The sequence below is a fragment of the Arvicanthis niloticus genome, chromosome 24 (assembly GCF_011762505.2).
Source record: "Arvicanthis niloticus isolate mArvNil1 chromosome 24, mArvNil1.pat.X, whole genome shotgun sequence".
Taxonomy (NCBI): domain Eukaryota; kingdom Metazoa; phylum Chordata; class Mammalia; order Rodentia; family Muridae; genus Arvicanthis; species Arvicanthis niloticus.
Window position 1 is genome coordinate 24,306,209 of NC_133432.1, and position 10,709 is coordinate 24,316,917.

Genomic DNA, 10,709 nt, shown 5'->3' on the forward strand with positions numbered 1-10,709 from the left:
GCCTGCGCAGCACGGGCCCGGCGTTTGAGTGGCAAGTTGTTTGTTACAGCGAACACCAGCTGCTGCTGCGCCGGGCGCCGCGCTCCGCCGGGCGCTGTTTGCTTGTCCACCCCGTAGCTTGCTGCACCCCGCAGGTCCTCCCCAGGCCTCCTTTTTTTGCAACTTGCCAAGCTTCCTTTTTCTGGATCGAGTACGAATCAGCCCGGCATCGAGCTCCGGGCCCCCTTCCCTGGGCCGGTTGCCCCACGGCTTGGGGCGCGCAGGGGGCGGGGGCCGCGGCTCGTCCCCGTCCCCCCCCCCCCAACTCGGGCCACCGCGGATGATCCGCCGTGGAGGAGCCCTGGGCGGACGATGGAACTGCACATTCTGGAACACCGGCTGCAAGTTGCCAGCGTCGCCAAGGAGAGTATCCCGCTCTTCACCTACGGCCTCATCAAACTTGCCTTCCTGTCTTCCAAGACCAGGTGAGAGAAAGAGAGTAAGGGGCGAGGGGATAGCTGACGGGGGACCGGGGTGGGGGGTCATGGTACCCGCCCCGGGACAGACAAAGAGGCGCACCCGGGGGGACGCAGTGCAAAACAACTTCATCCCCCCCCCCCCATCTCTGCTATTCTCCTGCATCGGACAAAGCCACCCCTGTGCTCTCTAGCTGGGGGGTCCTCTCCACCTAGAAGCCCCCACCCCACTGCGCCTCCAACTGCCGCCACCAACACCCAACACCCCCCCCCCATCTCAGTCCCTTCCCTGAGATCCCTAGTAACCTCCCTAAATGGCCTCTGTGATGCATCGGTGAATGAATGAATGAACGAATGAATGAATGAAAAACAGGTGTGGAGACTCGGAGGAGGAAATTTACAAACTAAACACGCCCCATCCCCCCATCCATCCACCACCACCACCACCACCCTCCTCCCGGTTGGGCCGGCCCCCCTGTAGCCATTGGCAAGCGGGGAGGGATGGCGCTGAGCTCGCTCTACCCCAGAACAGAAAAATCATAAAATCATTAGTAGATGTTTATCTCCAGGTGCCTGTGAGGGGAGAAGGGGTGCAGGCAGCGGGGGAGGGGTAGCAGGGTCAGGGTCGTTGATTTCTTTTCTCTTTGGGGGTCCAACGAAGTGGGAGGCTGGGAGGGAGGATTTTGAACCATGGAAGGGGAGGAGCAGGCGTGTTTATGGATCCGCCTGGGGCCTGGGCTTGGATGTTGCAGGGGGAAAAAATAGTGGAAGGCCCTGGGAGGTAAGAAGAAAAAGAAAAACAATTTTTTTTTTAATCTTAGATTTTTTTTTTCCCCATTGCTAGATGTGTGTTTGACTTCATAAACTCCTGTTGGATTAGAGTCGGGCTACCTTTTCTTTTAATTGCCCATTTCCCCTTATGGAGTGGGAATTGAAGCAAGCTACTATTAACTTAAACCCCTCATTCACGTACCATTACGATGAGTCTGGTTTGGGGGAGATTTGAAGCAGAGATGCTCTTGCCTCCTTGCCAAAGGAATGGATACATTTCAGGTCAAGATTAAGTTAAATTGACAGCAAACACACCCCCCCTCCCTCCTGCCCTTCCCTTGCTGTCTTGGCTCCGACTGGTTGGGCGCAGGGGGAAGGACCTGTTAAAAGTTCTTGCCTTAGGGACCTGACCTCAACATTTCTGAGCTTGGTCAGGGCTATTGTTTAGAAGATGCAGCCAGCTAGGTAGCTTTTCGCTTGTTTACTTTCTTCTCTGAGGGCTGTCATATCTGCAGGGACCAGAGGTTTGGAATCCTTACCTCCCTTGCCCAAGTACCCCCTTGCTCCTTGGATGGCCCCAGGTAAATCATTAAACAGGTCATTTGAAAACAAAGCTAACAGCTCAGGTTCTGAATGTGCTTCCCTCCCCACCCCCCAAGTGCAAAAAGCCCCTCTTCCTCACTGCCTTCTGATCCTATGTTCACTTGCCCTCTGCCCACTCTGCAGGCAATCCCCAGGACTCAGAGGCTGGAGGTAACAGATTCCCAGCCTCTGGCCTCAATAGCCCCTGACAGCCTCCTGGTTCCTCCTTTCTTTCTCAGGCTGGAGAAAAGAGGGTTTTTTAGGGGAACTTTTTTTTTTTTTTTTTTTTTTTTTTTTTTTTAAGAAAGACAAGAGAAAGGCTGGCTCTGTCTGTTCCGTGTGCCCTGGTGAAGGGACTGGCCGTGTGTGTGTGTGTGTGTGTGTGTGTGTGTGTGTGTGTGTGTGTAAGGGGGGGGAATATCCCTCACATGCCACTCCAGGGTCCAAGTTGAAGGGCTCAAATTGAGGCCCAGAGACAAACTCATACTGGCCTACCTGACCAGAGGAACACCTTGTCCCCTTGTAGGTTGACCCCTCCTCCCTTCCAGGATAGGTCCAAGTGACCAGTCCAGTTGCAAGATGACTCAGGGGTCAAAGGTCACCTCCTTGTCTCCAGGCTCTAACTCTAGAAACCGCTGAGTATAGTTGGTCTGGGAGTGACAAGTTGTTGCCCTTATGCACTCTGAGTCCAGGCGTGGCTTGGCGTTGGAGTCAGCCCCAGTGTCCCAAGCCGGGTCACTGTCTCTATCTGTCTGTGTCTGTGTCTCTGTCTCTGTCTGTCTGTCTCTCTCTCTCTCTCTCTCTCTCTCTCCCTCTCTCTCCCTCTGTGAAATGGACATAGCACAGCCAGGCCCACTTCTTTTTTCAAGGAGCTGCTTGCTGGTATTGGGTCATTCAATGCATATTTAAAACAAACAAACAAACAAAAAAAAAAAAAACAGCTATGTCTCAAAAGGAGTGGGGGGTGTCCAGCTATTAAGTTATTTACGGCAGCGAGCCATGCACGCAGGCAGTGATGCTTGACTCTTCTCCCCTCCTCTGTGGTCCAGGTTTCCTATTAGCACTGACCTTCCCCCAAACAGTGACTCCCTGGAACATCTCACTGCCTGCTGAAACTGTTTCAGTCCCTGTTTCTTCAGGGCCAGCCCCCTGCTGTGGCGTTCAGGGCCTTTTGGGGAACCTAGATCCAGAATCTTTGTCTTTAGCCGTCTCCCACAAGCAGATATACTAGTTAACAGCCACTCGCCTGCTGTCTCTTCCCTCTTCACATCTGTACATCGTTCATCTCTTCCCGGAATGTCCCCTACACCCCTGTCAGTTCCACTTCAGCCCTCAAGATTAGTGACGTCACCCGAAGCCTCCCCAAGCACTGCACTCTCCTGCCTCCACCCTCCTCACAGACTTAGTCACTTCCTTCCCCTCTCTCTCTCTCTCTCTCTCTCTCTCTCTCTCTCTCTCTCTCAGGTGTCTCCTTGGGGTGGAGCAGGTAGAATATGGTACTAGAAGGCACTCAGTTGGTTCCCGGGTGCAGCTGAGTTCAGTGTAGACACAGGCTAGCCTATGTAGAGATAGATCTAGCCCTCCCTCTGCAGAGCTAAGCACCCAGTCCCGGGAAGGCAAGACACAATCATAGTTTGGAAAGCTGAAGTCAAGAAACATGGTCCAGCAGGATAGGAAAGAAAAAAAAAAAAAAGAAAAAAAAAAGGAAGCCCAGGCCTGGAGAGATGGCTCAGCAGTTAAGACTGCTTGCTGCTCTTGCCGGGGACCTAGAGTGTTTCCCCACACCCAGACCACATGGCTCACGACCTCCAGGAACTCCAGCTTTACGAGATCCAATGCCTTCTTCTGACCTCTGCAGGTACCTGCACATTTATAAACGTACGTGCATAATTTTGAATAAAGAAAGAGAGGAAACGGAAGAGCGGCCAGGGCAGCCTGGGGGTCCACCTGAAGGAGGAGGCTTTAGGTTATATGCAGGATCTTAGTAGGAATTCGGTAGGAAGGGGGACTTGGTCTACAAGTCCAGGCATATGTCCTAACATATACGGGGACTGAGAACTTGGTGACATGGCTTCTACAAAGAAGGCACTTGGGGCTCAGGGATTAACTTGCCCAAGGTCATGAGATCAGTGACCGAGCCCAAGATTTGAGTCTACATCTCTGTGGATTAAGCTCTGTTTTTGCCAGCGCAGGTTACAGAGGAGGGTCCTATTCAGAAGTGCCTCTAGCCTTTCTGCTTGCAGTTCAGAAAGATTCAAGACACAGAACCAAACCACTGACCTTCATGTGTTCCCTTGTGCCCTCTTTCTTTTTTGCAGCACTGAGGATTCAACTCAGGGCCTCCTGCATACAAGGCAAGTGCATTCTCCCACTGAGCCACGCCCCCAGCCCCTCACTGGGGGATTCTAGGCAGGGGCTCTACCACTGAGCCACGCCCCCAGCCCCTCACTGGGGGATTCTAGGCAGGGGCTCTACCACTGAGCCACGCCCCAGCCCCTCACTGGGGGATTCTAGGCAGGGGCTCTACCACTGAACCACGCCCCCAGCCCCTCACTGGGGGATTCTAGGCAGGTGCTCTACCACTGAGCCACGCCCCCAGCCCCTCACTGGGGGATTCTAGGCAAGTGTACTCTACCACTGAGTTACACCTCTGGCCTTTTTTTAGTTTTTATTTTGATACCTGGCCTTACTAAGTTGCCCTGACTGACCTTGAATTCACTCTGAAGCCAAGACAAGCCTTGAACTCAGGATTTTTCTGCCTCATCCTCCCAAGGCCTGGAGTACCCCATCCAACTTCTTCATTTTTCTGATTCTTTAACCCAGTAGTCCTCGGGTGGATCTTTCCTTAGTCGGCCAAACACCCCCCCCCACCTCCTCAGAGATACTGTCAGCTCTCTGAAATCCGTCACAAGGTCCCTAAGCACATGCAAAACAACATGATCAGGACAAGGGTAGGGCAGCCTGGTTCAAGTCCCCATACATTCAGTCAAAGTATGTTCATTCATTGATTCTCCATCATATTCTGTATCTCTCTTCTCTCCCTCCTCCTCTCCATTCTTCATCTCACTGTCCCTCTGCCTGCCTTGCTCCTCTCTCTTCCCCCCCCGTCTGTCTGTCTGTCTGTCTGTCTGTCTCTCTCTCTCTCTCTCTCTCTCTCTCTCTCTCTCTGCCTTCCCCCCACACACACCCCCATTTCCTGGAACTCACTGTATAGCCTAGGCTGACCTCATACTTGGGATAACTGCTCTTTTCCATCCTTTAAGTATTAGGAGCGAGCGTCCACGCCTGGCTTAAGCTGTATGGTACACCTAGGTTTATTTCCTCTTGGTCTCTGCAGCTCAGTTTCTTTACCTCTTCACAATGTATGGCTAAGTCAAGTGTAGCTTTTTTAGATCTAGGGAGATGGCTCCATTGGTAAAGCACCTGCATGCAAGCATGACTGAGTCGGGATCCCCAGTACTTACATTAAAAAAAAAATAGACTGGGGGCTTGAGAGGCGGCTTGAGGTGGCAAAGAACACATGCTACTCTTGCAGAGGACCCAAGTTCGGGTCCCAGCACCCACATTAAGCGGTTCATAAGCACTTGTAATGCCTGTTCACGGAGATCTAATGCCGTCTTCTGACCTGCAGTCATGTATATGCATACTGCACATGATAAAAAATAAAACTTTAAAAGGTGGGGGTAGGAGGGCAATGAACATCAGGGTTAGAAGAGACTCTGACTCAGAAAAGGGGAGGGGGTGGGGAAGAAAAAGGGAGGGTGGGAAGCAAATGGAAGAGGATAACCCGACACCAACCTTTGGTCTCCATGTTGCATACACACACATGTGCATGCATGCACATATATACATGTCCCCATATGTACACATGAAAATAAGTTCTATCACTGTATACAGTATGGTGTGGGAAGGAGACGTTTTCCTCAGAGCTATGACAAAATGCCTGACAAAGAGCTTGACAAAGGAAGTCTCTTTGACTCACAGTGTGACCGTACTCTATTCCGCCAGGCAGGCCCGCACAGAGGGTTGGGGGAGGCACGGGCCACAATCATAACCAGGAACATCGCTAATATTTCTCACATCCTGGCATACCAGGAAGCAGAGGACAAACAGGAAGTGGGAACCCAGCTATTACAAGCTTCCAGGCCTGCCCACGGCGACTCACTTCTTCCAGTGAGGCTCCATTCCATAAAGGTTCTTCAACCTCCCAAAACAGTGCCATGAGTTGTGTTCAAGTGCCAAATGTTAAAGCCAATGGAGGACGTCTTACAACCAGATCTTGAGGGGTAGTGGGGATATGAGAATGCTCTGGGGTGGAGGGCTGGAGAGAAGGCTCAGTTACTAGGAGCACATTCTGTTCTTCTAGAGGACTCAAGTTCAATTCCCATTGGGTGGCTCACAACCACCTGTAACTCCAGACCCAGGGAATCTGACGCCCTCTTCTGGCCTCTATAGGTACCTGCACTCACATGTGTATACACACACAGGCACACATAATTTAAACAATATGATAAAATTGTTTAAAAATTGTGCTTGGCATGGACGCTTCTAACCCTGAAGACAAGCGTATGGCAGGTTGTTACTTGAGCAGAATTAGGAAGCAGTGACCCATGGTTCTCAACCTTCCTAAGGCTGCGACCCTTTAATGCAGTTCCTCATGCTCTGGTGACGCCCTCCCCCAACCATACAATTAATTTCATTGCTATATCATAGCTGTAGTTTTGCTGCTGCCATGAATCATAATGTGAATTATCTGATAGACAGGACGCCTGATGTGTGACACCCCTCCCCTCCCCCACAGTGGGGTCACAACCCACAGGTTGTGAAGGTGAAGGAACGTTTAAGATGGACCCTAAGGAAGTAGGCAGAGTGGATGAGGGGTAAGGTGTTTGTAAAGAGAGAAGGCTCGGTGTGAGGAGAACAAGAGACGAGAATGGGGTTTGAAAATGACAGTGGCACATTAAATACGTGTATGAAATTGTCAAGAGAGTAAACTAAAGAGAAAAGCTTTATGCTGGGCCCCATGGTGTAAGCCAGCCATTCAAATACAGAGGAGGCGGGAGGATCACAAGTTCAAGGCCTGCTTGAGCTACAAAAGGAGTCTAACAGCAGCCTGACCAGCTTTATATGACCCTGTCTGAAAATGAAGAGAAAAAAAGGATAGGGGTGTAGCTCCCCAGTAGAACACGGGCCTAAAATCTAACAGTAACAAGTGGGGCCCATAACTCAGTGGTAGGTCAGCTTCCTAGAATCCCCCAGTGAGGGGCTGGGGGTGTGGCTCAGTGGTAGAGCCCCTGCCTAGAATCCCCCAGTGAGGGGCTGGGGGCGTGGCTCAGTGGTAGAGCTCCTGCCTAGAATCCCCTAGTGAGGGGCTGGGGGGGTGTGGCTCAGTGGTAGAGCCCCTGCCTAGAATCCCCCAGTGAGGGGCTGGGGGCATGGCTCAGTAGTAGAGCCCCTGCCTAGAATCCCCCAGTGAGGGGCTGGGGGGCATGTCTCAGTGGTAGAGCCCCTGCCTAGAATCCCCCAGTGAGGGGCTGGGGCGTGGCTCAGTGGTAGAGCCCCTGCCTAGAATCCCCCAGTGAGGAGCTGGGGGCGTGGCTCAGTGGTAGAGCCCCTGCCTAGAATCCCCCAGTGAGAGGCTGGGGGCGTGGCTCAGTGGTAGAGCCCCTGCCTAGAATCCCCCAGTGAGGGGCTGGGGGTATGGCTCAGTGGTAGAGCCCCTGCCTTGAATCCCCCAATGAGGGGCTGGGGGTGTGGCTTAACTTCACTCTGAAAGGGTTACACCCCCAGGGCCACACCAAAAAACAAAACAAAAAAACCCACAAAAACACAAAACCCCACTAAGAGCTGGACTGTTCAGTGTCATTCAATGCAGTTATGTGATGATGTCATCATGTCATCAGGACCTTTCTTATAATACAGGACCCTCTGGAGTAACTGGGTGGGCTTCATTACACACTGTGAGAAACCCAGCTAGAGCCAGCATTGTGACTTCTAACATTTGTCCTCTAATAAAATATACAGGCCCATGCTCCACTAAGCCTTGCACAGATCTCCTCACCTGTGTCACATGACTATGCAACACCCCCCCCATCATGGACCAATCAGGACTCACCCCTTTAAGGTGGGACTGAGTCCATGAACATTTCTAGCCTAGAGATGAGCAGGATTCTTTGACTGGTGTGCACATCTAGGTGATGGAGGGTGACCTCCAGTGTGGGGAGGTTTGGGGACACAGCATGTGAGCCCCCTGACCATAACAGGTCACTCTGAGTACCCAGCCGGGTGCCCCAGCTGGCCTGGGTCCTGTCACTAGGAACCTCTTGATAGCTGTGGCCACAACTGGATGGCAACATGCTGTTACCTTTTTGTCTATCTGTCTGTCTTTCTGTTTGGTGTATGCTTGTGTGTGCATATATGTGTGTAGGTGCTGTACCAGAGCCATGCCCCCAGCCCCTCACTGGGGGATTCTAGGCAGATGCTCTACCACTGAGCCACGCCCCCAGCCCCTCACTGGGGGATTCTAGGCAGGGGCTCTACCACTGAGCCACGCCCCCAGTCCTTCACTGAAGGATTCTAGGAAGGCGCTCTACCACTGAGCCATACTGCCAACCCCTTACTGGGGGATTCTAGGCAAGCCTGCTATCACTGAAGAACACCCTCAAACCCTCACTGGAGGAATTGTAGGCAGACCCAATACCCCTGAGGCACCCCTTCAGCCCTCACTAGAGGATTCTAGACAGGCGCTTTACCATGGTGGTACATGCCTCTTGTCCCAATAGTTAGAAGCCAGAGGCCCACAACCAGTACCTTATCACTCTCCACCCTATTTTTGAGACATGGTCTCTCACTAAAGCTGGAATTCTCCAATTCTAGTAATCTGGCTGGCCAGTGAGCCCTGAGGATCCAATCTCCACCTCCCCAGATCTGAGATCACAGGCAGGCACCGCCACATTTGGCTTTTGATTTCTGTGCGGGGGAATTTGAACTCAGGTCCTCAGCATTTGCATGGCAAGCCCTTTATGGTCCGAGTCTGTTACCTTTAAGCGCCACCTTAGAAAGCACATTTCTTACCAAGTATGAGGGCACAGGCCCGTAATTCCAGGGGTTGGCAAACTGAAGCAAGAGGAGTGTGAGCTTTAGTCTAACCTGTGCTACAAAAACAAAACAGAAGCCCGCTTCATTTGAACATCCCATAGCTATGGGAAACCCCAGACCTGCCACCTGGATTGGGCATACATTTAAGGTCTCTGGTTCACACTGCCCTGTGCAGAGTCCGGGCATTACTGCTATATTAAATTCTTGCCTACAAACTGTGGTAGATACCATTGACTAAAGAAGTATTTGTGGTCCTGGGTGCTGGTAGCACAGGCCTTTAATCCTAGCACCCAGGAGACAGTAGATACATCTCTGTGAGTTCAAGGCTAGCCTGGTTTACAGAATGAGTTTCAGCACAGCCAGGGCTACACAGAGAAACCCTGGAGGAGGGGGAAGGGGCGTTATGGAAGAAAAGCTTAAAACTACACAAAATATGACTGGATCCTACTTTCCTCTGTGAACTGAACTGAGGCCACTGCCCTGGTGCATTTAGGGAAAGATGGGCTAGCCCCAGGAAGCTTACAAGGGAAATTCAAGACAACCACAGCTGCCAAGTAGGGTCGTGGCTAAGACATTGACCTGCCCTGTCAGTGCTATCGCCTGCCCATCTGTAAACTGGGCATATAGAGCCCGGGGACATGCTCATTGCGAAAGCTGCAGTGAGAATGTAATGACCTCAAACAAGGTGCCAGAGAGATGGCTTAGTGGGTAAAGTGCTTGCCATGCAAGCATAAGGACCTGAGTTCAAGCCCCAGGTCCCACATAAAAATATCCAGGAGTGGTGATGTGCACTTATAATCCCAGTACTAGGGAGGCAGAAACAGGTGGACCCCAGAGTTTGTTGACCAGACAGTTCTTCCTAACAGAAGGGCCTAGATCCCAGTGAAAAACTTAATCTTTAACACATGAAAGATAGGGGGCTGGAGAGATGGCTCAGTGGGTAACAGTCCTTGCTATGGAAGCATGAAGACCTGAGTTCAAATCCCTAGCACCCATGTAAAAAGTTAAGCATGACTCCACGCAACACACTGCACACATAAGAAAGCAATTTAAGAGTGATTACTGCTCTTGTATAGAGTTCAGTGCACCTGGGTTCGGTTCCCAGCACCCACCTAAGCAACTCACCACAGCCTGTAACTTCAGTTCTAGGACACCATCTTCTGACCTCTGCAGACTCCTGCAGGCTTCTGACCGAACACAAGCATTAAATAAACACATGACTGTTCTTTTTTAAAAAGAGACAAACAAGGAGGATGATTCCTGAGTAACAGTGCCCAAGGTGTATGCGCACATACACACACACACACACACACACACACACACACACACACACACACACGGAGCCTGGTTCCCTCTTAGCATCACAGAGAGAATGCTACGTCAACAAGTGCTGGCTGATGCCAGTCTGCATGTATGGAGCCAATTCCTTATGCATCCAGTTCTGTTCTGATTCGAGGCGATGCTAAGCACAGATCCTGCCTCTACCTTTGGAAGTCGCTGGTCATTGAAGTGGGACATCCACGATTTCCTACGGCTCAAGAGCTGCAAACAGGTCAGGCTTGCTGGAAGAGGCAACTCCATCTAAATCAGGATCAGCTCAGTGTGGGAAGATGTCAGGAGGTGCTAGGGGCGGGGGAAGGTGCATCACAGATGGGTAAGGAACAGGAATGGGTGGGCATGGATAGATCGGGAGAGGGATGCAGGTGATGAGTACACATGGAAGCCCCAGAGGAGTCTGGCTGCTTCCGGCCCAGCACAGGTGATCTGTGCAGCCAGGCTGTATGGTAGCAAGGACAGAGAGCA

General features: G+C 51.6%; 1 protein-coding gene across 1 annotated transcript in view; it reads left to right on the top strand.

Moving 5' to 3' along the window:
• Nucleotides 1–59: 59 nt before the first annotated feature.
• The window catches only part of Castor2 (cytosolic arginine sensor for mTORC1 subunit 2), a 42,441-nt gene continuing 31,791 nt past the window's right edge, over nucleotides 60–10,709 (top strand). The window contains exon 1 of the mRNA XM_076923070.1: nucleotides 60–464. Coding sequence (XP_076779185.1) covers nucleotides 352–464 — 113 coding nt within the window. The 5' untranslated portion in view covers nucleotides 60–351. The remainder of the gene's footprint in view (nucleotides 465–10,709) is intronic.